Here is a 27,065-nt window from a genome sequence, read left to right on the forward strand (position 1 = left end):
GATCAGAATCGGTCTATAAACTGATATAGCCCTCATACCAAACTTGGCCCAAAGACTTCTGTTCTTATATCCAACATCATTGCCCAGTATCATGCGAATGTGTTAATAAACTGGTGTACCCCCCCCATATAAACCGATTTCCATTTTTGAGCCCCTAGAAACCTTAATTTTCATCTAATTTGGCTGACATTTGACACAAAGACTTCTGCTATGACTTCCAACGTCCATGCCAAGTATGATCCGAATCGGTCTATATACTGATTTAGGCCCCTTCAATACCCATTCCCCGATATGACTACCTGAAACCATAACCGCAACCAATTCCCGATTTGGTTGTTATAAAGTAATTCAAATTCGAACTGAGTTAATAAAGGCAAATTTTTGGCGGAATGCATGGTGGTGGGTAACCAAGATTTTGCCCGGCCGAACTTAGCACGTTTTTATTTGTTTTAGTCTTTACCTTGCTCTCTAAAAGGGCCCCAGTAGAAATTTAATTAGATTGGCATCTACCGAATTAGACGACTGTGTGAACGAAATGAAGTGCGGAATATATTTTTTTTTTTTGGAAATCTTATCATACACGTGCTTTATGTGATGGTGCCGAATCTTTATCATCTTGAACAGTGACTTGTATTGGTCCAAATGGGACCATATTTGGATAAAACTACTATGGGTTCATACATTATGAATTTTTCGCCGTATAATGACGAAAGATTGTTAATATATGTATTTGAGGCGGTGGGTACCCAAAGTTCGAACCAGCCGATCTTAATGCCTTTTATACATCTCTCATTCGATTAGGCCTTTTGAGGCTGTAGTAGCCTTAATTTTGATCCGATCCTAACAAAATTGTGCATGAAATGTTTTATTGGACGTCTTAATACGTGTGTATGATTTCATCAAAATCAATCCAGATATAGCTCCCATATATATATATATATATATATATCTTTCATCCGATATGGCGTTTTAAAGGCTGTAAAAGCCACAATTTTGGTCCTGTCTTAACAAAAATTTCCATGTAGTAGTTTTTTTACTCCCAGTATATGGTCCCAGGACCATAAAAATCGGTCCAGTTTTAGATATAGCTCCCATATATATCTTTCATCCGATATAGCCCTTTAAGGTTGTAGTAACCACAATTTTGGTCATATTGTAAGAAAATCTTACAAGGTTCTATTCAATATTTTAATAGATATGCAAAATTTAAGTCTGACTAGATTTCGACATAGGTTCTATGTATTAATAGTGGTACATAGACTCGGTGGCGTAGGGGCATTATATAGTCAGCTGCGCCCGACTTTTGCCTTTCCTCAATGGGTTGCTATTTATTTGTTCCTTTTTTATTTCCATAAATCTTGCGCTTAATTTGCTTGTGTGCTTTTGTATAAAATGTGTTCTCATATATGTGACAGTAATCAAAAACAATCGCTTCATATTCTTCGATGCCGTTGCTGTCACGGTTTTCAATTTACCTTACGAATTTTTATTCAAAACATACGCCAACGCCTTTATGATTTTGTTTATTGAATAACTCTTATGAATGAATTTTTTTTGTTACAAATAGTTGTTAAGCTGCGTGCTCTCTACCAGGAAAAATCAGCATTGCTATTAATGTTGAACGTTGGATGAAGTGCCATGTTATATTCAAACATTTTTTAATCGGCCAAGTCGGGTCATTATCTGTTATAGCATATGAACCGCAGTTCCTCTTCGGGTTTGCTGAAAATTTGCATGTTGTATGTCAACTGTGTAGGCTTAAATCTGTAGTGTAACAAGCTTTTGTTATTTCTTAAACAAGTCTTAGTAGATTTTCCCAATACCAACCGATTCCCATCCAATTTCGCTGATTATTTTCAACTACCTCGCCAATATGGTACAAACCGCTTAACAAACTGTGGTTTCCGCTTATTTATTTTTGTAAGTCATTTTTATGGTAGATCAATTGCGTAGTCAGTTGACAATTTTGCATTACGTATGGTAACGGAGGCCACCGTAACGCAGAGGTTAGCATGTCCGCTTATGACGCTGAACGTCTGGGTTCGAATCCTGGCGAGACCATCAGAAAAAATTTTCAGCGGTGGTTTTCCCCTCCTAATGATGGCAACATTTGTGAGGTACTATGCCATGTAAAACTTGTCTCCAAAGAGGTGTCGCACTGCGTCACGCCGTTTGGACTCGACTATAAAAAGGAGGACCCTTATCATTGAGCTAAAACTTGAATCGGTCTGTACTCATTGATATGTGAGAAGTTTGCCCCTGTTCCTTAATGGAATTTTCATGGACAAATTTTGTATTGCATTTGCATGGCAACTTTCAACTGTAGTTGCCAATACCAGTTGCAAAAAATGGGATTTTTCGGCAACCACTTTTTTATACCCACCACCATAGGATGGGAATATACTAATCTAGTCATTCCGTTAGTAACACCTCGAAATATTGATCTAGCACCTTATAGAGTATAAATATTCTTGATCGTCTCGACATCTTGAGTCGATCTAGCCATGTCCGTCCATCCGTCTGTCCGTCCATCCGTCTGTTCGTCCGTCTGTCTGTCCGTCCGTCTGTCTATCTCTCGAAATCTCAACAACTGTGCTAAGTACGGTACGAATTGGTCTATAACCAGATATAGCGCTCATATTTTAGCAGAATCCATGGTGGTGGGTTCCCAAGTTTCGGCCCGACCGAACTTATCACGCTTTTACTTGTTGTGGTTGCTCTGTTGTTTTTATAAGTAGATTAGGTTAGGTTAGGTTTAAGTGGCAGTCTGTCATCCCGCAGAAGAAGGAAGATGCCTTCTAGTTCCTACCGTTGAACCATCCAGATCGCCTTAAAAAGCCCAATAGCTTGCGAATATTCACATCCGCTAAATCAGAAAGGTTCTCAAAGAAATGAGAACCTAAAGAGGAACTCCTTCTGGCTGCTAGTGCGGGACACACACACAGAAGGTGTTTTATAGTCTCTTTTTCTTCGATGTCCTCACAGCTTCTGCAAAAATCGTTGCTGGCAACCTTCAGTCGTCAACATGTTCGACAGTGACCTGTCATAACGGACACAATGACTGGCCAATGACAGCAAAGCAGTAGACCTCTTCAAGTCTAGATTAGTCCACATAGTTTTGGAATGCGCACAGCCCCCTCTTTGTGACAATATATCATTCGTTGTTCTTCGGGCCTGGTCCTCAAGACTTAGCTTTTATGTCGCTAGAGGCTTACCTACAGATTCCAGTATCCCTGAAATGTGTAGGGTAGTTCCTTGTCTCGCAAGCACGTGCACTTTAAAATTTCCTGGGATATCTCCGTGGACCGGCACCTAGAACAGGTGAATTTTGAACTGTTCAGCCATCTCGTTGAGAGATCTGCGACAGTCGAGGGCGGTTTTTGTGTTCAGAAATACGTTCTATAGGTGTTTAATAGCTGCCTGGCTTTCTGAGAAGATATTTATGCCAATATTTATGACAACAACTCAACTGAACCATGGTTGCTATCAATAATCGACCCATTAAATGGTATGAATGAATACAGCCTCTATCTGTTGTTCTAGAGATGTACCGTGTGGCGTATGAGTTGCAACGTCTGGCCAATGATCATACGCACTCTTTTTATACCCACCACCATAAGATGGGGGTACACTAATCTAGTCATTCCTTTCGTAACACCTCGAAATATTCGTCTAAGACCTAATAAAGTACATATATTCTTGATCGTATCGACGTTCTGAGTCGATCTAGCCAAGTCCGTCCGTTCGTCCGTCTGTCAAAATCACGATAGCTGTCAAACACGGAAAACTAGCCGCTTTCAAATTTGCACATATACTTAATATTGATGTAGATCGTTGGACATATCGGTTCATTTTTAGATATAGCTCCCATATAAATAAACTTGAGTTCTTACAATCCTCATGTTCCAACATGTTCCGAACCGGTCTATAGCCTGATTTAGCTCTCACATAAACCGATCTCCCTATTTGACTTCTTGAGTCCTTACAAGCCGCAATTTTTATCCGATTTGGCCGAAATTTTGCATGTGGTGTTCTGTTATGACTTCCAACATCTGAGCCAAGTTCTTTCCAAATCTGTCTATAACCTGACATAGCTTCCATATAAACCGATCTCCCGATTTGACTTCTTGAGTCATTAAATCCGCAATTTTTATCCGATTTGGCTGAAATTTTGCATGTGGTGTTCTGTTATGACTTCCAACAACTGAGCCAAGTTCTTTCCAAATCGGTCTATAACCTGATATAGCTTCCATATAAACCGATCTCCCGATTTGACTTCTTGAGTCCTTAAAAGCCGCAATTTTTGTGCGATTTGGCGGAAATTGAGAATATAGTGTTTTGTTAAGATTTCTAACACCTATGCCAAGTACGGCCCGAATCGGTCTATAACCTGATATAGCTCCCATATAAAAGGATTTCCCGATTTGACTTCTTGAGCCCTTACAAGCCGCAATTTTTGTCCGATTTAGCTGTAACTTTGCATGTAGTGTTCTGTTAAGACTTCCAAAAACTGTGCCAAATACGGTCCAAATCAGTCTATACTAGTAAACAAGCATTAAGTTCGGCCGGGCCGAACTTTGGATACCCACCATCTCGGGTATATATATAAACCACCTTTCGTCAAAATCCGGTTAAAAATGCATACCTTATGCCCCATAGCAGCTATATCGAAATATGTTCCGATTTGGGCTAAATACTAATCAGTACAAGTCATTGCTCAATTGTGTATAACAACAGATTGGTCTTTTTAGTAGCTATATTAAAAATAAAACCGATCTGAACCATATACAACATGGATGTTGAAAAGCCTAACATAAGTCAATGTGTCAAATTTCAGTTAAATCGGATTCTAAATGCGCCTTTTTTAGGGCCAAGACTTTAAATCGAGATATCGGTCTATATGGCAGCTATTTGCAAATCTTGATAGACCTAGACCAAATTGCAGAAATATGTGGAGGGGCTTAACTTAACTCTCTGTCCCAAATTTCGGTGACATCGGACAATAAATGCGCCTTTTATGAGCCCAAAACATTAAATCGAGAGATCGGTCTATATGGCACCTATATCCAAATCTGGACCGATCTGATCCAAATTGAAGAAGGATGTCGAAGGGTCTAACACAACTCACTATCCGCAATTTCGGCGACATCAGACAATAAATGCGCCTTTTATGCCTCAAAACCTAAAACCGAGAAATCGGTCTATATGGCAGCTATATCCAATTCTGAACCGATCGGTGCCATATTGCAGAAGTATGTCAAGGGACTTAACTTAACTCACTATCCCAAATTTCGGCGACATCGGACAATAAATGCGCCTTTTATGGGCCCAAAATATTAAATCGAGAGATCGGTCTATATGGTAGCTATATCCAAATCTGATCCGATCAGAACGAAATTAAAGAAAGATGTCGTAGGGCCAAGAACAACTCACTGTCCCAAATTTCAGCAAAATCGGATAATAAATGTGGCTTTTATGGGCCTATGACCCGAAATCGGAGGATCGGTCTATATGGCAGCTTTAACCAAATCTGAACCGATCTGAGCCATATTGACGGAGGATGTCGAATGGCCTAACACAACTCACTGTCCCAAAATTTCAGCAAAATCGTATGAGAAATGTGGCTTTTATGGGCCTATGACCCGAATTCGGAGGAGCGGTCTATATGGCAGCTATAACCAAATCTGGACCGATCCGGGCCAAATTAACGAAGGATGTCGAAGGGCCTAACACAACTCACTGTTCCAAATTTCAGCAAAATCGGATAATAAATGTGGCTTTTATTGATTTAAGACCCTAAACCGGCGGATCGGTCTATATGGGGGCTATATAAAGATATAATCCGATATAGCCCATCTTCGAACTTAACCTGTTTATGGACAAAAAAAAAGAATCTGTGCAAATTTTCAGGTCAATAGCTCTATTTTTAAAGACTGTAGCGTGATTTCAACAGACAGAGGGACAGACGGACATGTGTAGATCGTCGTAGACTTTTACGCTGATCAAGAATATATATACTTTATAGGGTCGGAAATAGATATTTTGATGTGTTGCAAACGGAATGACAAAATGAATATACCCCCATCCTTCGGTGGTGGGTATAAAAATAATATATGTAGGGTATTGTGCATGGTGTACTGTTGCCAATTTTATTTTTTTATTTGCGTAGACTGTGAGCCAACTTGTGGCACCTTAACCGATATTTGGGGAACTTTTTGTTTTTGTTGCACACTTAAGATAGCATTACCCAATAATTGCCCATAATCACTTTGAACCGTGTAATTATTTTAAATTAAATTTAAATTTTAACTACCACAACTTCGCCGACGCCATCACCATCTCCATCACCGGCATCAATGTGACTTGCTGGGGCAAAAACACCAGAGTGTCAATCACTTCAGTTTTGGGTGTTCAGCCAAAGAGTACAGTAATCGAATACTATACGTATTGAGAGTTCATATGGTGTGATTTATGGGATGTCCAACGACGTCATTTATTTTAATAATAATTATTCAATAAGTTTGTTTTTTTTTTATCATTTAACATAACGACTCTATTTGTGATCATGTAAACAGAAGTGGTTACACTTGTTGCCGGTTTTTGTTAGAAAATTGTCAAATATTTTTATGAATTACATTTTGGAAGCTGGTATCGTTTAATTGAAATCATAACTTTTAATATTGGTTTAAATACGATCATAATTCACATTCACCTTAATTGATTTTCTTGCAAATAAAAATATTTAGCCCTAAGCTATTGAAAAATTGAAAAATATAAAATCTTTCGTTGGTTTTACATGCAAGACGTATTTTAAAGAAACTATGTTGAACGATATTAAAATGGGTTTCTTTAAATTTTTTTTTTAGTTACTGTTACTATGCGTAGATTCAGATTTTAATAAAATTTATTTTTTGTAACAGGGACTAGCTAAATTAGTGTACAAGGTTTACCATTGGTGGAGGGAAGAAACGAAAAAAATAGTGATATTGCGAATATTAGTTGAATAAATCTTATACATGCCTAAGTAATGTGGTTTGGTAAAGACGATGGACGCAACCCGATGAATAAATTGTGTATTGGATGATACTCATCGCTGACAAACACTTTTCATACTGCACGGTACGACACGGGATGACTATAAGTACAACACGGGTTGGAAGTCTGAGCATCGATTTGTGTGGTGATCATCGCAATGACGAGAAGCTCGGCTGACAGCTATTAGGCGCCATATCGAGTAGAGAGTCTCAGTGAGAGGTCGGGCGGCATCGACTCTCGCTTAAATACTGAGTTCCATGATGCTCGATTTGACAAAGAGAGTAATTGGCGCCTTAAAATAACCAATGGACTGGAACGAGCTTGCTAAACTAGGGAGTTTGACGAGGATCGCTTCCTCCACATACAAATACGTGGCTATTGAGTTGCCCAAAAAGTAATTGTCGGTAATATAGTAGTAATATAGTCGGCGTTGACAAATTTTTTCAACGGCTTGTGACTCCGTAATTGCATCCTTTCTTCTGTCAGTTATCAGCTGTTATTTTTAACTTGCTTTAAAAAAAAAGTGCGCAAAATTTTGTTTACATTTGTTTGTTTGGCGTCAATTTTAATATGGGTACCACATGTATTGAAAGAAATTCATTTAACAAACCGAATCAACGCTTGTGATATGCACCTTAAACGCAATGAATTCGATCCGTTTTTAAAACGAATCATAACTGGAGATGAAAAATGGATTGTTTACAACAACGTTAGTCGAAAACGATCATGGTCCAAGCATGGTGAACCAGCTCGAACCACTTCAAAGGCTGATATCCACCAAAAGAAGGTTATGCTGTCTGTTTGGTGGGATTGTAAGGGTGTGGTATATTGTATTTTGAGCTGCTTCCAAGGAACCAAACGATTAATTCGGATGTTTACTGTCAACAATTGGACAAATTGAATACAGCCATCAAGGAGAAGCGACCAGAATTGGTCAATCGTAAAGGTGTCATATTCCAACAGGACAACGCTAGACCGCACACATCTTTGGTCACTCGCCAAAAACTGAGTGAGCTTGGCTGGGAACTTTTGATGCATCCACCATATAGCCCTGACCTTGCACCATCAGACTACCATTTATTTCGATCTTTGCAGAACTCCTTAAATGGTAAAACTTCCGGCAATGATGAGGCTATAATATCGCTCTTGGTTCAGTTTTTTGCAGATAAAGGCCAGAAGTTCTATGAGCGTGGAATACTAAAGTTGTCAGGAAGATGGCAAAAGGTTATCGAACAAAATGGCAATTATATATTTGATTCAAGTTCATTCTAAGTTTTATTAAAAATGCATTTACTTTCTTTTAAAAAATCCGCAATTACTTTTTAGGCAACCCAATAAAATAACAACTATTCATACTGCACCCAGATGCCTTGATGACCATAAGCCTTAGGTTAGGTTATGTTGAAAAGAGGGTGCGGATATTAATCCACCCCGTGCCACTATGGACATACACCTAAGACTGTAATTGGCTTGTTGTCTAAATACTAAAAAAGTAACTTGGAAAATAAATCTAAGTTAGGAATTCCGTGCTTCTAACAAAATCCCTTAATTGTTTTCCATACCACTACCCTAAGTTGGTAAACATCTGGTATTGTGTCCCCACCTGAGGAACGGGGTATTTTAGCCGCAAAAGCTGCCAACGACATAGGAAATGCTCCAACGTCTCATCATCTTCCCTACAAGCCATACACATGCTATCACTTGCCGCACCGATTTTGCATAAGTGAGCTCGTAGTCCTATGTATCCCGTTGTGATACTGAAAGCTATACTGACCTTATTCCTACTTCCTTTCAGTAATAGCCTCGTCCTCTTACGATCCGAATCATCCCATAGGATTTTCACTGTCCCATTCGCGTCTCCATTGGCCTAATAGGAGTATTCCTCATCGCTCCGCCTGTGCCAAGACAACTTGTTCTCTGAACCTGTTGTATGATCCGAACGTTGCACTTTTTCACCATCGCAGTCGACCAAACTACTGAGGCGTACGTAAGTATTGGTCTAATCACGCTCCTGTAGAGCCAGTGGACTATCTTCGAGCCTACGGCCCGTTGGGCAATAGGTCCCAACAACTGTGAGCCTTCTCATTATGCTCCTGAATGTGACATTTCCAATTAAATTTCCTATCCAAGATCACTCATAAGTATTTGACCTTGTCAGATATTGAAATCGTTTTATTGAGGAAACGTGGTGCGTCAAATTGGCCAACCTTCGTCTTCCTCGTGAACAGGCATATTTCGGCCTTCTCTGCATGGCTTGTTCGGATCTCTACCCGTAATTTCTTAGTGGTAAGACCATCTACAAGACCCTTCCGGCTCTTCTTCTCCTCAGTCAGCATCCGTAATAGGTTATTTATGGTGATCACCTTAAGGAGTGGCGATAAAATGCCCCCTGTGGCGTACCCTTCGCCACTTTTTCCCTTTTATTTATATCATGGGACCCGCAATTAATCCACCTGTTCATTAGCATATGGTTTAGTCAGTCTCTAAGGACTCGGTCCTCCCAGTATTGGTCATTTTTAAAGGCCCCCTCGATGTCAATGCAAAATGCCAATGTGTACGTTTTGGCATCGAAGGATTCTTATATTTTATGCACAACCTCGTGTAGGGCAATCTCCACCGACCTTACCTTGACATAGGCATGCTGTTTGTATTTGATCAGTTTGCTGGATGTCCTACTCGTTATGATGGTATCCACAATAGGTTCCATGGTTTTGAATAGAAAGGACGTAAGGCCTATAGGTCAGTAGGCCTTTGGTGTCGCATAACTTGCCTTGCCCAGATGAGGTGCCAGATTGTCGGCCTCCTTTTGTTGTAACGTCGGAAATATTTCATCGGTACGGGTTAATTACATGGTTTGAAGGTCCTCAGCCCATAAACCTCATTATTCCAAGATTCGGGTGTCCATGAGAAATGCGTTTTCATCAAAAGCCTCAACGTGTCCTCCGTTGTCTCTGCTCTCACTCTCATGTCGTCTACTAAAGTTTCAGTTTGGCTGTTAATTCGGGATGGGGGAAGATGCCATCTGGACCAGTGGTCCAATAGAGGCCCTGTTGCTATGTGCGATCTTGTGGCCTTGTACCTGTATGTTGGGTGTTTGATAACAAAAATACCCCTTGTACTGTGGGAGTGAGGAACCTCCTCAAACTTTTGAATTCCTCTGTTCTGCAGAGGGATGGCGATGGGGTGGATAATGATCCTTCCTTGTCAACGGGATACGGGCAACGACGTTTTCCCGAAAACTAACCTTCCCTCGATCTATTGTATAAGTTTTGGTATGATAGTGGATCTAAATCGTATGTGGCCACGAGTAAGGAGTCTTTATTTATTTCCTTGAAATCAGGAAATCGCGTAGGCTTTGATTGTAGATGAGAATTGCGTCTTTCCGGCGGAGATTTTCGCTGTCCTGAAGGCACTGAAGACGATTGTGATGCGGGTGTGGCTGACCAGTCAGTCAGGTGGGGCTGAACGATATGACGTCGCACAGTGGAATAGAATCGAAAAAACTAGTAAAAATATGTAATTTGAGAACCGATAGAGATAACTCTTTAAAATTTTAAAAGGTAAGAGCTGAGGTTTTATCGAAGTCAAGGCCCTAGGTGGTCCGAGCGCCTCTTGGTAGAGTACTAAACTTGGTAGCCTCGAAAATGGTTCGGGCTGCCACATCTTTATTTTTCATCCGATTCCCGAAATTCTTTTTATGCTGGATAGTGCTAAAAACTACAACATCCGATAATTCAGTTAAAACTTATACAGTTTGGAAGTAAAAAATGTGAAAAAGTGAACTTTTTCTATTAAAAAAAAAAAAAAAAATCGGAAATCGGACCACAAATGAAGATTTGGTCCTGCCAAGTGGCGCTCGAACCACCTAGGGCCTTAAAATTTTGCACATGATCTCAATGACAACTTAGTTCCAAACATTTCAAATTTCAAGGATTTTTTTATCCGTTTTTTATGGCATATTTTTTAATCGTTTTTTTATTTTTTACAATATTTTATCCCACTGTGTGTCGGGCCATGGGAGATCGAGACTGGTTAGGAGAACCATTGTGAAGGCTCTCAGCCTCTGCTGGGTCCCGGGCTATCAACATCCTGAATCAAAGTGGCCGACAAGCTAGGCGAACACAAGAGACCTAAGGCCTTCGCGTGCAGCGGCTAGTAACCGAGGTTATTGGTCGCATATCCTCCAACCTAGCCTAACCTAACTTATAAGACCTTAGGTTGTGCAATGCTTTCATGAGTCGCTAATTATTCCAACAAGGCCATCTACAAACTAGAAAGCATCAGCAGGCCACCTTAAAAACAAGTGCACACTATTGACATAAAGCAAATGACACATTCCCACCCAATAACATCAATCGATTTTTGACCGAGTTATGGCGGAAGGTGGTTAATATATGTATATATCCGAGGCAGTGGGCATTCAAAGTTCGGCCCGGCCGAACTAAATGCCTTTTTACTTTGTTATTTTGGAGGCCACCGTAGCGCAGAGGTTAGCATGTCCGCCTATGACGCTGTACGCCTGGGTTCGAATCCTGGCGAGACCATCAGAAAAAATTTTCAACGGTGGTTTTCCCCTCCTAATGCTGGCAACATTTGTGAGGTACTATGCCATATAAAACTTCTCTCCAAAGAGGTGTCGCACTGCGGCACGCCGTTCGGACTCGGCTATAAAATGGAGGCCCCTTATCATTGAGCTTGAACTTGAATCGGACTGCACTCGTTTGAGAAGAAGTGAGATGTTTGCCCATGTTTCTTAGTGGAATGATCATGGGCACAATTATTTTATTTTTACTTTGTTATTTTACCTACAGAGCTTAATTCTCTTTCTGATTACTTTAAAATTCGGTTATATAAATTATAACTAATGTTTTTTTTTTTTAATTTTTGTAATAGTTTCTCTATTCACTTCAAAACTATTACAGTATTTATTGAATTAAGTTGAACGTCTTCCATAACTAGTCCTGTGATATGGTTTGGCAAATGATTACAGTCCGATAGTGGACAAGCGTATCGTAGGGTGACTATGTCCAATCTTCTAACTAGTGAAGTTGCTAGTTTTAGAAAGGCCAAAACAATAGCAATTAGACAAGGGAATCCAAAGGGCTTATTTAGAGCTTATAGAAAGATGAGATGGCCGAATTATTCTTATTTCCCATCCTCTGAAGTCTTTATATATAAATGTCTTAATATATAAATATAAATATCTAAAATCTATCATAACTGTGGAGGTCTATCTGAATTATAAGGTGTAAATATTCTCCAAAAGATTTGCTTCTAACTCTTCCTGTTTTCATTCTATAATTGACATGTCTATTATGTTTTTCTTTTTTCAGGCCTGCACTCGGACGAACTGATATCTGGAGAACTTATAATACCGCGAAAAGTCACTAAAAGTGGAGAGTTTATATCGCACAACCTCATACATCATCATGGGCAACATTACAAACATAATCGCAAACGTCGTAGTTTAGACGATGCAAATCTCGAACCTGAGGTCCACTATCATGTGGACATTAAAAATGAGACATTACATCTGGAACTAGAGTAAGAAACTCTTCAAGGTTTTTTTTGAAAGAATTTAGGACCATGACGCATTTTCTTTCATTTAGACCTCACAGTTATTTTATGACACCACATTTGATAGTTGAAAGACATCGAAGGGATGTAAGGACACGCAAACATTTGGATATGCATACAAATTGTCATTACCATGGGCGTATTAAGGATCAGCCGGATTCAAGGGTGGCCTTGTCAGCTTGTAATGGTCTGGTGAGTTCAACTTAATTCTCTTTATATATTTATTAAGCTGAAAAAATTTGTAAATAGGAGCTAGCAGTTTTTTTCTCGTAATTTATTCCATATATCAATAAAAATATGCTCCCCATCAACCTTAGGCATTATTGCAAAGTGTTAACATTTGTTTTGCAAGTCTTAGAAGTAAATAGGCTTTAAAGCTGAAAAGCCTTTTGGCCAAGAGATAATTATCTGTCTCTCTATCTATCGATATGGCCTTCTGCAAATATTTTATTTTTGGCCTGAAACAAAATGAAATTTCGAAGAAAAGGAATGAATTGGTCGTATATATTGTATTTTAACCTACACCACAAGTGTTTCAATAATAGGTTGTAGCAGTGTTCTTCGAGCCATATTCACTTTCAAAATAATAAAATAAAATCGGTCGGTTGCTTTATATAGGGATTGTACTAAAACTTATGCAGATGTTGACTTTCTCAAAATTCTTCTTTCTAACTGTCGTGTTTATCCTGTTTTATCGGGCGTTTCCACCATCTATATCGTCAACTTTGTTTTATAGCCATTTTGCCATACTCAACCAAATTTGTTATTCATTCAAAATTCCAAAATGTTTGCTAAAACAGCAGATTTTGTCTGTTTATACCAAAACTTATGCAGATGTTGACTTTCTCAAAATTGTTCTTTCCAACTGTCGTGTTTATCACGTTTTATCGGGCGTTCCCACCATTTATATCGTCAACTTTGTTTTATCGCCATTTATGCCACTCTCCAATTTGTTATTCAAAATAGCAAAAATATTTGCTAAAACAGCAGTTTTTGTCTGCTGAAAATGGGAAAACAGACATTACTGCTGTTTCAGCAAACATAGGACTGCTGTATTAGGAAACATTTTGGTCAGCCTAATCAGAAAACATTTGTTTGCTGTTTTATTAAGTACAGAAATCTGCTGAAGAAAATGTTATGCTATTTTTTGTTTGACTGTTACTTGTTTTGATTACTTTAGACATTTTTTTAGAAATTTAGTTGGAACAGATGATTTTAATTCGTGGAATATTACTGTAAAGAAGCTACCTGAATAACAGATTCCTTATACACATGACATCGCATCCATTGGTATATATTTCGAAATGTGGTTGAGCTAGTTCGCATTTTTTGTTATTGCTCTACTAACGTGCACATAACTGGCACCGCCTTTTGTCTAAATTTAAAGAAAAAATATTACATTCATCGGTGATTATAAACAACCACTGAGACAAACATTTACATATGTGTTCCCATTTTTTTTCATCTAACACCCTCTTCATAATTAGGCAGTAGTCATTTTCAGCAAACAATAGACTTTTCAACAGTAAGACTGCTACTCTGAGATTGCAGTACTACTGCTGTTATAGCAGAACTACTGCTGCAATAGCAGCAAAATTAACCACTAATATTCAGCAGACAGTATTAGCTTTTCAGCCAACTTTTTTTATGAGTGCAGACCCATTTTAAAACTTTGTGGGTCGCATTGATCGACCCATAATATCGATGTCGTGGCCAAGTGTGTCAGATTACGTCAACCTTCAGAGTTAAATTAATTTTGCAGGTATACCAAACCTAGAAATGGCTTGCCGGGGAAAATATGTCTGTTTTTTTTTCTTTTTGGTTTTTTTTTTGGGAATTTGAGTTTAAGCGAATATCTAGTCGGTAGTGGTTTTATCAGGTCTAAAGCCGCACTGATAAGACCCGATTATCTCATCGACTTTAGATCTACTTTCTCTTAGTAAGCTGAGGTTCCAACCATCAGATATGCATTTTGTTTACTGTATTGTTCACTTGAGCGGATTCATAATTCGTCTCATCACGCTGATAGGAGTTCGACTGGTCATTGCAAAGTTAGGTATTTGTTCTTGCGCTGGACGCAGGAAGAGACATACTGCAGCAGGATGTAAGTTGACATCCGAGCATCTTTTGTGTCACTGTCCCGTAAATTCGGGGAGAAGATAATGGAAGAACACCTCTTATCTTGCCTTGTGCGTTTGGTAGAGGCGTTGGCATAAGGTTGGTTCGTTTTTTCAGAGTATTTTTTATGTGGGGGACCACATTTATAGATCTTATAGAGAACTCCCCGGCTCATTTAAGCTCAACATTTCCGTTAACGGATATTTGTGTTAGCTACCAGAGGTGACATTAAGGAGAGGTCAGTGTTCATTGTTTAGATGATGAAGGAATCAAGGTTAACCATGTTTTTGTTAAGTTAAGTAAAAGCGTGCTATTTTCGGCCAGGCCGAATATTTTGATCCATGCTGGAGGGTATCACCGTGGATCAAATTTGCCAATTTTATTGATCGATATCTCTTATAGGCAAACAAAGGATAATTGATAAAATTTGCCATGCTTTTGGAGCTATTTCAGGTTATCGACCGATTCGGACCATACTTGGTTTGGATGTTGGAGTCCATAGTGAAAGTCTTTGTGCAAAATTTCAGCCAAATTGGATAAGAATTGAGCCTTTAGGGGTTCAAGAAGTAAAATCGAGAGATCGGTTTGTATGGGAGCTATATCAAGCAATGAGCCGATTCGGACCATATTTGGCACGTATGAATGCCAGAGAAACCAGAGCGCCTACGTCTCTGCAGACCCGTACAGGAATAAAGCAAGTGCTCAATAGTCTCCTTATTGAGGCAACTCCTACGGAAGTAATTGTGCGGTATCCCCTATGGCACAGTGTCCCGTTATGACCCCCCTCAAAGTACTCATCGACCTCTTATCGAATGCCATCAATTCCCTCGTCAGTCCGGCAACCAAACACCGTGTCCCACCTCGCCACCGATGCAGCCCTGGCCATCCCCTCTACTGTGTTCAGTAGCTCGACAAATGGCATGTAGGCAAGACCGATGACTGGTCCGCCCGGCGCAGACGAACCCCTCCTGGAGCACTCGTCCGCCCTCTCAGTCCCTGGTATCCCTTCATGCCCAAGAACCCATATCAGTGTCACATCGTGGACCCGGAGCCTATCCAGGGATTCCAAACAATTCGCCACGCATTTCGACGTCACCATCCTCAACCCCAAGGCCTTGAGCGCCGCCATATTGTCCACATAAATTCCGAGTTTCGAGGGCAGTAGGCCCCTTGCCAGAATTTCTCTTGCGTCTACTGCAATGGCACAGACCTCTGCCTGAAAGACCGTACACTCGTCCGGCAGTCTCAGAGACATACTGATATTGAGTGCATCAGAGTAGACCCCCAATCCTGTCCCTGACTCTATATTGGAGCCATGTGCGTAGATCGAGGTCTCATCCTCTTCAAGTATCGCGAATGCTCTCACTCCAGTCGGCACTGGTGCCAGGTAGTCGGAAACCCCCCTCAGTCTACCCTCCATATCCATAACACCCAGAATCGATCTGTGGCCGTAACCATCCTCCTTCAGCATGCCGAGCTCTCTCAGCCTAAGCACGACTCTGGCGGCGCAGTTCCAAATATAGGCCACAATGGGCTGCATATCCAGCATCGCCTCCAGACCTGCCTGTGATGCGGATCTCAGCGCCCCTGTGATCCCGACGCAGGCCAGTCTTTGGACGTCCTCGGACCAGCAGTACGACATTGTCCGCATAAGCGATAACCCTTGTGCCATCCCCACATAGATCCATGATGATTTCATTAATCACAAGGTTCCACACTATCGGTAAGAACACCCCTCCTTGGGGCGTTCCTCTGGTTACCCGCCTTCTGACCACACAATCTCCCAAGATTGCATTAATAACCCTGCCGTAAAGCATATTATTTGTCTATTGGGAGATTAAAGGGTGAATCCCCGTGCGGTCCAGTGCGGCGACTATCGCCCCAATCTCCACATTATTGAAAGCCCCCTCAATATCCAAGAAGACCTCCAAAGTGTACTCCTTCTGTCGTAGAGACGTCTCAACCTCTTGTATCACATCGTGGAGGGCCGTCTCCATCGACCTGCCTTTGAGGCATGCGTGTTGTGCCCCACTGAAGTTCTCCGGCGTCATTCCCCCTTCACCTTCGGAGCTACTAGGTATCCTGAATCTTGCACTGTGAGTCGATTGCCTATTGTACCTTGCACAGCGTTGCATTGCCCATTGTACCTCCAATATTTGCTTCGTAGGGTATAAACAATATATGCAAGAAAAGCATGAGTGTTGGGACATGTCTAGATGTGGTCCGGCATGAATGAATGCATGTTCAATTTTCCCGATTGTATTCACCACATTGTCCCAATCAAGAGGAGTGGAGTATAGAGTGGATAGCTAGCAAACTAGTCGACTAGATGACTACAAAAAATGGCAACTACGTGCATGATATGGCGCCAGGCCTTATTGCCGGCTAGTCATCCATCCCCATTTAGAGATATGCAGTACTACCTCAACACAGTTGCCATTCATGCAGACAATCAGCTAGTCAGTCCGTCAGCCACTACTCAGTCTATATGTTCCTCCTCCTACTGCGAGCATTTTTTCGCCAGTTACTCCATGTTAAGATCTTTCCATTCACCATTAATTCCTGGGCTGTGGCTGTATTGCTTAACAATTATAGTTCCGTAGCAAAGGCATTGGAGATTGGTAGTAGACAAAATGCAAACAGCAGTCGTCGCTTTTAATGTTTCTCACATTAACGGAAGTAGCGATAATTTGTCATTAGAGTCATAAACACATTTTAAGACACCGTTTAACATTTTGTTTATTTTTGTTTTATTGTACGTTTTGTCTGCTTTTGTTTGTTTATGAATTTAATTTTTATTAATCATTGCTTTACAATTTAATCATTGCTATTAATAATAAATGAAACGTTTAAGGAAAGAACAACACGAGGTTTGATAAATAAAACAAATTTTGACGAGCTGTACTACATGTATGAATATATTTTCGAGAGAAGGTAAATGCTTGTAAGATAACGTTTAAAACAAGTAAAAGCGTGCTAAGTTCGGCCGGGCCGAATCTTATATACCCTCCACCATGGATCGCATTTGTCGAGTTCTTTTCTCGGCATTCTCAGACCATAACGTGAATTTCAAGCAAATCCGATAATAATTGCGACTTCTAGAGGCTCAAGAATTCAAATCCCCAGATCGGTTTATGTGGTAGCTATATCAGGTTATCGACCGATTTGTACCTTATTTGGTAAAGTTGTTGAAAGTCGTAATAAAATACGTCATGCAAGCCTGAAGCCAAATCGGATAGGAATTGCGCCTTCTAGAAGCTCAAGAAGTCAAGCCTCTAGATCGGTTTATATGATAGCTATATCAGGTTATATACCGAATTGAACCTAATTAAGCGCAGTTGTTGGAAGTCATAGTGAAAAACGTCGTGCAAAATTTCATTTCGAATGGATAAGAATTGCGCCCTTTAGAGGCTCTAGAGCCTCAAGAAGTCAAGACCCAAGATCGGTTTATATGGCAACTATATCAGGTTATGGATCGATTTGAACCTAAATGTACACCGTTGGTGGAAGACATAGCGAAACACGTCGTGCAAAATTTCATTCCGATCGGATAAAAATTGCGCCCTCTAGAGGCTCAAGAAGTCAAGACCCTAGATCGGTTTATAGGGCAGCTATATCAAAACATGGACCGATATGGCCCATTTACAATCCCAACCAACCCACACTAATAAGAAGAAATTTCAAGCGGCTAGCTTTACTCCTTCGAAAGTTAGCGTGCTTTCGACAGACAGACGGACGGATGTACAGATGGACGGATATGGTTAGATCGACATAAAATGTCACGACCATCAAGAATATATATACTTTTTGGGGTCTCAGACGAATATTTCGAGTAGTTACAAACAGAATGACGAAATTAAAATACCCCCATCCTATGGTGAAGGGTATAAAAATGATGGCAAAATGAAAACCATTAAGTAAAAGAAGTTAAATTCCGATAAAAATAAAAGTGGCTAAAAAGAAGAAACTGAGTCAATTAAAGGGCAAATGGAAAAATAGAACCACATAAAACATTAGACTGTCGCTATTGTGGAAACTATGTAGAGATTTTTGGATATATATCACATGGCAATGACAGCGCCTGTTTAAATTGACTTAAAGCGAGGGAAAGCCTATTGAAACAGCCTTGAAGACTGCTCTTTAAAAAGTGTCCAATTGTGAAAAAACAATTGCTTGTCTTTGAGGGTGCTTACAGTAATGTACAACCTTGAACAACGTGGTTTTACGATCAGGCAGAATTTCTAGCAAAGTGGTTGGAGGAAAATAAACTAGGTACAAATCCATTTAAACAGAAATCAAGCCTTTCATCAGAACCTATAAGTACCCAGAGTTGATTCTGTGCATTTTAAGCCACGCGTCATGCATTCGCTGCATGCAACAGTTGTCTGATCTACCTTTATTGAACGTATAAATTCAATGCGAATGGTTATAGACTAAACGACCAAGTGGGTTTTGGATCGCATTGTGCTTAGAACTATGACTGAACTTGCCTATCTAGATGATGTACAGCTAATACAAATTTTAAATGGAACTTTTTATTGTGGGTGGGATGGATTATATAATTATGTTAGCAATGCTTTGAGATATCGGAACTACATAAATCGAGAACAATTTTGAAAAAAAAGAATATGTAAATTTTTTCCTTAACTTTACACTTTATAAAATTTTACGTTAACTTTATGGCTTATAAAATGTATATATCTAAACGTAATGTTACGCAAACATACTAAATTTAGCTATTTAACAGCACAAATTAAAACAAATATGGTATTGACAGACAACTATTTAAAGTTATTGTCATTAACTAATTACATTTACATTTTGTTATCTTAATCAAACAGTATATAGAAATTTGAATTGTAATGTTTAAAGAAAACAAAATAAAATCTATCTATCTATCTATCTATGACTGAGCATATCGTGAAGGCATTTCATCTGTCCACGTAGTGAGCAATGCCGAAATAAGCGGCAATATCCATGAGATAGACTTTTAACCTATCACACATGCCTTATATGCAAATGCAAATTTGACCATTAACATTTCAGTAAGGAACAGGGGCAAACTTCAGGCATATCAATGACTGCTGTCCGATTTAAGTTTAAGCTCAATGATAAGGGGCCGCCTTTTTATACCCACAACCATAGGAGGGGGGTATACTAATCTAGTCATTCCATTTGTAACACCTCGAAATATTGATCTGCCTCCTAAAAAAGTATATATATTCTGGATCGTCTAGACATTCTGATTCGATCTAGCCATGTCCATTCGTCGAAATCACGATAGCGGCCGGACTCGTAAAGGTAGCTGCTTGAATTTTGTTCAGATACTTCTTATTGATGTGGGTCATTGGGGATTGCAAATGGATCGCATCGGTTCAGATTGGGTATAGCCTCCGTATAAAGCTCCTAGAAGCCTCAATTTTCGTCCAATTTGGCTTAAATTTGAAACAAGGAATTAAGCTACGATCCAACATCCATTCCAAGTATGGCTCGAATCGATCTATAAACAGATATAGCCCCCATATAAACCGATCCCCGGATTTGACTTATTGAGCCTTAAAAGCCTAATTTTCATCCGATTTGGCTGAAATTGAAACAAAATTCTATCTTATGGCATACAACATTAGTGCCAAGTTTTATTCGAATCGGTCAATAAGGAGATATAGAGGGCCTATATCCCGATATGTCCTGAGACCAAAATAACTCAAATACAAATTCAGTTAATAATGTTACTTTTTTTAGCGGAATCCAAGATACCCGAACTTAGCACGCTTTTAGTTGTTATACCCTACACCACCACTGTGGCACAGGGTATTATAACTTTGTGCGTTCGTTTGCAACGCTAAGAAGGAGAAGAGTTAGACCCATTGTTACCGATCGGCTTAGAATCACTTCCTGATTCGATTTAACTTTATTTGTCTGTCTACCCATGTATTCAAGTGATCAAGGTCGCATTTGTTGAACGATTGTCCGTTTCAGACCTGGCTGGAGGGACATGTTGGCGATGTTCTCAAACAACTTTGCGTACGTTGGAACAGAATCCTTTCTCATCATGTCTGTCAGGTTACTATCAGATTGGAAAACATACTCATAAGTGTGAAAGTTCTGCAAAAGCTATGAGGACGTCGAGGAAGAGGAAACGTCTGCACTGAGAGGAAATTTCGGGACATCATTAACTCAGCCGTTCATTTTATACTAGCCCAAGTGCGGCCCAATATCCCGGTGCAGCTGCAGTGGTACGCAGACGAGCGTTGCGAGATTCGTTGCACGGACCCCACTAACCCTAGAACCAGCGAGCTGAATCAGGCAATAAACAGGTTAGTCAACGAACATTAGCGAAATACGTGGTTGAAACGCTAGAAATAATGTAACTTAGGTACCGGTTAAGGCAAGCTGGGGTCTACTGTTAAGTCACTCTTGATACCCGGAAGAAGAAATGACAAAATCTCAATCACTTTTGGCGACGTGAATATGACTAACACGAAAAGATGCTCCAAGTTTTGCGATCGGCAGTTCTTGAGCATCCCGAGCGTGACATGGCTAGGAGGAGTACCATTCGACGTATCCTTGGTCTCTGAGCCGATGGCCAGACATCACAATTTACCGTGGACGAAGTTAAAAATGTCATCCTTGGCGGTAAATCATTCTAGGCGTTGGTCCTCGACGGAATCTCTACACTGATGCTGGAAAATCCAGATCTTCCTGGATTCGAGTGCGTTATAGCTGTCCTCAAACATTTCTTGAGCACTCTTAAAGTACCTGATGTCTGGAAGATGGGCAGAGTGATCCCGCTACTGAAGCCTGGAAACGAACTGAATAAGAGAGAGTCGTACAGACCGATCTCCCTTCTCTCACCAATAGCCAAGACGATTGAGGTACTGCTCTTCCCGAGCCTCGTTGGAGAATTCCCATTCGGCGAGCATTAGCATGGATTTCGGAGATTGCATAGCACAACAACTGCTTTGTATGCCATCACCGCACACATTTGCCTTCGCTTCAATCAGCCCAGGCCATGTAAAAGGATGGTCCTCGTGACACTGTACCTATTCAGCCGTACCAAACTTTTTGAGGACATCGCCAACACGTACCTTCATCCAGCCCTAAAACGCTGGGTCACGAATTATCTGTGTGGTCGCCAGTCGTTTGTAGAATTTAGAGATAAGAAGTCGAAACCCCTCAGAGTGAAACAGAGAGCTCTCTAATGCAGGCTGGTATTTCTGGCACATTTTAACCTTTACCTATCCTCCATTCTTCCGCCTCCAGACGGCAATAAGATCGTACAATATGCTATAGGTTGAACATTAACCTCAACGCACTTGCCGCTTATTTTGCTGCAAGGGACTTTAAGATATCTGACACAAAATCTTCAACCACATTGTTCACTATAAATACGCATGAGGTGAAATATGATCTGAATGTAAGAGCCGAGGGAGTGACAATTCCGAAGGACCATCCAAATCATCATCTTGTGTGTAGCTTTCCACCGCCCAAAAGCCTCAAGGCGGATCTATGTGTTCCTAAGCGAGAGGTTCAGCGGGAGGGAACTTCTAGATCAAGCGGAATACCAAGGGAGTCTGAACAACATTCATGCAGACACGCTAGCACATGCGGTGAATAGCTACAGGATGAATGTGGTCTATTGAGAATGACCGCCACTCATTGCGGAGGATTGATGCCAACGCGCAGGATGTGTTGCGCAGCAGACGAAAGCTGGAATTTAACACATTGCTACAACAACAACAGTGGTGAAAGGCATATGTATGGAACACCATGAATAAGGACTCTTGACTTGAAATTGCCATGCCCGACTTTCTGTCCACATTAAATTGTAATCAAAGTAGAGAACGCAATGTTCAGCCTACAGGCAAATCCTTTAGGAATTACTGGAAATCGATTCAGATTAAAATATATCTCCTGTTCATTCCATTTTGACTAATATTACAACAATGTGGACATAAATTGACAGATTTTTAAGGAATTTGCTTTTGATTCTATTGGTGGCGAAATTCATTAAAATACTGTGGGATTTGTTAATTTTTTTCTTACCTCTGCTTATTGCAACTTCTCATTTGCCTAATCAACAGACTTTTTCGTAGTAGGTATGTACTTCCCATAGTTTTAGAGCTTCCCGGAAGAATGATCGCCGTCTGTCTTTCTGTATGATTAAGGTATTGTAATAAAGGTGTCGTCACATTGTTAGCACATTCATCTACTTGCAAATTGCCATTGAATGTAATGGTGGTGTTGAGTTGTTGGAGTACATGATATCGCTTTATGAGCTTCATTTATAATTATCATCGTTATATTATGACAGGAATTGTGCCTGTATCTCCCCCAATTAAAAAAATACCCTCGTAAATGATGTGTTGAAATTAAATATAATTGGTAGAATAATCAATTCATAGAAAACATTAATAATTACCAAGTCTTTTCGATGAATTGGCTGTCTGGAAGTTTTATGGGCGCTTAAATGAATTACTACTGGCTTCTAGACATTACAATTTAATTGATGTGTAACGTCTAATGTCTAATTCTTATGGTCAGTCTCACACTGTTGGGTTTTACCTCTCATGGCGAGGAGGTGTGTCATTTAAAAAAAGTGTTGATGTCATTAATTGCAAATAGAAGTAGCTAAAGAACGAAATGTTTGGGTTGGCCTTTACTCGATAAATTACACTGTGTATTGATTTAAGTAAATTTTTGTTTGTACTTTAGTTTAATTGGCTATTACAGAACATTTTTCCCATTAGGTGAACTTAGAAAAGCGTTTCAAGCGCCTCGATCTTCTGCGCTTCTTTAAAAACCTGTGCCACCAAGTTTCGAGATGTAATTCACCACTTGATTGGGATTTTGGTCGTCCCGGTTTGCGTGTATCACCGTCATCGCCTTCAAAAGACTTCTTTGCTGAAGCTCCTTCATTCATTCTGACAACATGACCGTTGTATATTGATACGTTTACGTATGCTAACGTCGTCATATAGCTCATTCAGTTCTTGGTTCATACGATGCCTATACTTTCCACCAATGCAAACTGGTCCATTAATTTTATGAAGAATTTTTCTCTCAAACACTCCAAGTACTGCCTCGTGTACTTTAGGCTCCTCGACATTCGTACTGAGTATGGTCAAGATCGGGCTGCGTTTGGATATAGCTGCCTTATAGACTGATCTCCCGATTTTGCTGAAATTTGACACATGGACCTATGTTAGGCTTTCTGACTTCTCTTCCGTATATGGTTCAGATTGGATATAGCTGCCATATATACCGATATCCCTATTCTAGTCTTTGGACCCATAAAATCAGCGTTTATTACTCGATTTCACTGAAATGTGACACAATGAGCTGTGTTAGGCATTAAAACATCCGCACTCAATATGCACCCTATCGGTCTATTTGTGGATATAGCTGCCATATAGAGCGATCTCCCGTTTTAAGATCTTGAGCCCATTAAAGGCGCACTTATTATACGATTTCGCTGAAATTTGGCATAGTGACCCATGTTAGGCGTTTCGACATCCGTGGTTCAGATATGGTTCAGATCGGTCTATATTTTGATATAGCCCGAGATCTAGACTTAAAGATGTTTACCGCTTTGCTGTCAATAACTTGAACAGACGTCTCAGTCATTGTGTCCGTCATAACAGGTCACTGTCTAATCGGAAAACATGCTGACAGCAACGACTTTTGCATAAGCTGTAAGAACATCGAAGAAGAAGAGACTATAGAACACCTTCTGTGTGTGTGTCCCGCACTAACAGACAGAAGGAGTTCCACTTGAGGTTCTCATTTCTTTGAGAAACTGTCTGATTTATTGAACGTAAACATTCGCAAGTTATTGGGCTTTTTAAAGCGATCAGGATGGTTGAATGGTGGGAACTAGAAGGCATCTTCCTTCTTCTGTTCCTGTGGTATCACAATGGAGAAAACGTCTAAGTGAGTCTGACGGCAGACTGTCACTTAAACCTAACCTAACCTAACCTTACCTTGATATAACTGCCATAGTGAGCAATATTCGGTTTTAACAACTTGAACAGTGAAACTTTATAAGACCCCTAGACGTCTATGCCGAGTTCATAAATTATGAATTTTTCTCCGGATTATGACTAAAGGTGGTTAACATATATAACCGACGTGGTGGGTATCCAATGGTCGGACCGGCCGAACATGAACAGAACAAGTAAAAGCGTGCTAAATTCGGCCTGGCCGGATCTTGGGAACCCACCACCATGGAGTCTTCTAAGAATTTATAAACTCTAAATTTAGTTGATGGGCATAATTTTATTCTACATACCAAACTTCTGTTAAACCAGCAGAAAATAAAGCTTCTAGAAACCGAATAAGGATAATCAAAAGACTGGTCTCTATGTGTATGGGTGTATGGTATGTAAGGGAGCTATATCAGGCTATAGACTAATTTGGACCGTACTTGGCTCAGTTGGTGAATTCGTAACAGAACACCGCATGCAAAATTTCCGTCAAATTGGACAAAAATTGCGGCTTGTAAGGACTCAAGAACTCAAATCGGGAGATCGGTTTATATGGCAGCTATACCAGATTATAGACTAAATTGGACATTGGTTAGTACAGTTGTTGAAAGTCAAAAAAACTTGCGGCTTATAAGAGCTCAAGAAGTCGAATCGTGAGATCGGTTTATATGGGAGCTATATCAGGTTATAGACTTATTAAGACCGTAAGTGACACAGTTGTTGGGAGTCATAATATACTACTTTGTGCAAAATTTTAGCTAAATCGGACAAAAATTGCGGCTTCCAGGTGCTCAAGAAGTCGAATCGTGAGATCGGTTTATATGGAAGCTATATCAGGCTATATACCGATTTAGACCGTACTTAGCACAATTATTGGAAGTCATATCGGAACACTACATGCAAAATTTCAGCCAAATCGGACAAAAATTGCGGCTTCCAGGGGCTCAAGAAATCAAGGAGATCGGTTTATATTGGGGCTTATCGAAATCTGAACCGATATGGCCCATTTCCAAACCCCGACGACCTACATCAATATTAAGTATCTGTGCAAAATTTTTGTTTGTTTCTCTTTCGAGACGAGCTTAATGATCGGAGATGCAAATGGAAAAGGAATGCCAAAGATAGCAACACACACCAACCACTATGGGACGCGTTTCGTCATTGGTTAGAAGACTTTTCAACCATATTAGGTTTGATGGCTTCAAGGGCTGTGCGTTGGTATGTTCTATTTGAATCGTATTTATAGCGAAAACGCATCTATGATATAATTACCACATTAACCAAGCTCGACATATATTCGATATTGTATGAACATCTTGCCGTCAAAAAGTTTATTCGTGTCGATTAGTGCGAAGAAGTTACAAAAAAAAAAAAACGATCGTTTGCTTCAAAATACGTTTATAAACTCTTCACAGGTGGCTAAGCGTAGATCTATGCATATGAACCTGAAACATAATAACAATCAATTGTGTGGGCCTTCGAAGTCGAGCCAAATCTAACGGAAGTTGATCGTGAAGGAAGCACTTCGAAGAAAATGGTCGCCAGTTTCCTCGGTGTAGTCTTGGGAGATATTTGAAAAACAAACCAAAGAAGACCAATCATTGTTCACCATGATAATGCAAGCTCTCACACATCGACTCAAACCATCACCTTTTTGACCGACCAAAACGTCGAATTAATGGTTACATTTTAACATATTATGGAAGCTTATCAGATTCGGGGCTGTCCGTGCTATTCTAAACCTATTCCATGGAAGCCCTCCAATCCTAAACCTCATTGATCAGATTTTCCGAACATATTGCCACATCTAGAATCTCCTCCCTAATCCTATTGAGAAAGGTATTAAGTGTTATAAGGTCGTTAGTATTCAAGAACTCTGCCAGCTTTTTTATATTGGTACTGCCCCACGAAATGTGGAGAGAGTTCACATCACACCCTATTATTATCGCATCTGTTGCAGCTCCGAAGTGGATCGCGGTTTCTGAGAGTCGAAAGGCACATAAAGTGATGGCAAGTATGCTCCACCGTCTCCCTGTCTCATTGCTGTTGCATCCGGCAACACTGAGGAAAAATTGTTCAAATCTTTATGACAAATAACAATAACAATAAATTTTGCCCTTGCTGATTTTCCCCATCACAGCGTATGTAGCTGTCTCGCTCTGGTGGAGGTTTATATGGATGGGTCCTCTGGTAAATAGACATTTTGGGAATGGGTGATGGTCCCATCGTATGCTCACTGTTCTTTAGGCAAAATTTAATTTCCTGTCACTGCACTGCCTGATGTTTCAATGTTTGGATCCTTGCCTATCCTAGTCTTCCGAATGTTAAGAACGTCCGTAATGGTTCTAT

The 27,065-nt window shown here is 40.1% G+C and overlaps 1 protein-coding gene across 4 annotated transcripts in view; it reads left to right on the top strand.

Annotated features, from left to right (window-relative positions):
• Nucleotides 1-27,065, top strand: part of LOC106086369 (A disintegrin and metalloproteinase with thrombospondin motifs 6) — a 170,373-nt gene that overhangs the window by 84,883 nt on the left and 58,425 nt on the right. For all 4 annotated transcript variants that reach the window (XM_059366467.1, XM_013251012.2, XM_059366466.1 and 1 more), the window contains 2 exons: nucleotides 12,369-12,579; nucleotides 12,645-12,804. In XM_059366467.1, coding sequence (XP_059222450.1) covers nucleotides 12,369-12,579; nucleotides 12,645-12,804 — 371 coding nt within the window. The remainder of the gene's footprint in view (nucleotides 1-12,368; nucleotides 12,580-12,644; nucleotides 12,805-27,065) is intronic.

The sequence above is a fragment of the Stomoxys calcitrans genome, chromosome 4 (genome assembly GCF_963082655.1).
Source record: "Stomoxys calcitrans chromosome 4, idStoCalc2.1, whole genome shotgun sequence".
In the NCBI taxonomy this organism is placed as follows: Eukaryota; Metazoa; Arthropoda; class Insecta; order Diptera; family Muscidae; genus Stomoxys; species Stomoxys calcitrans.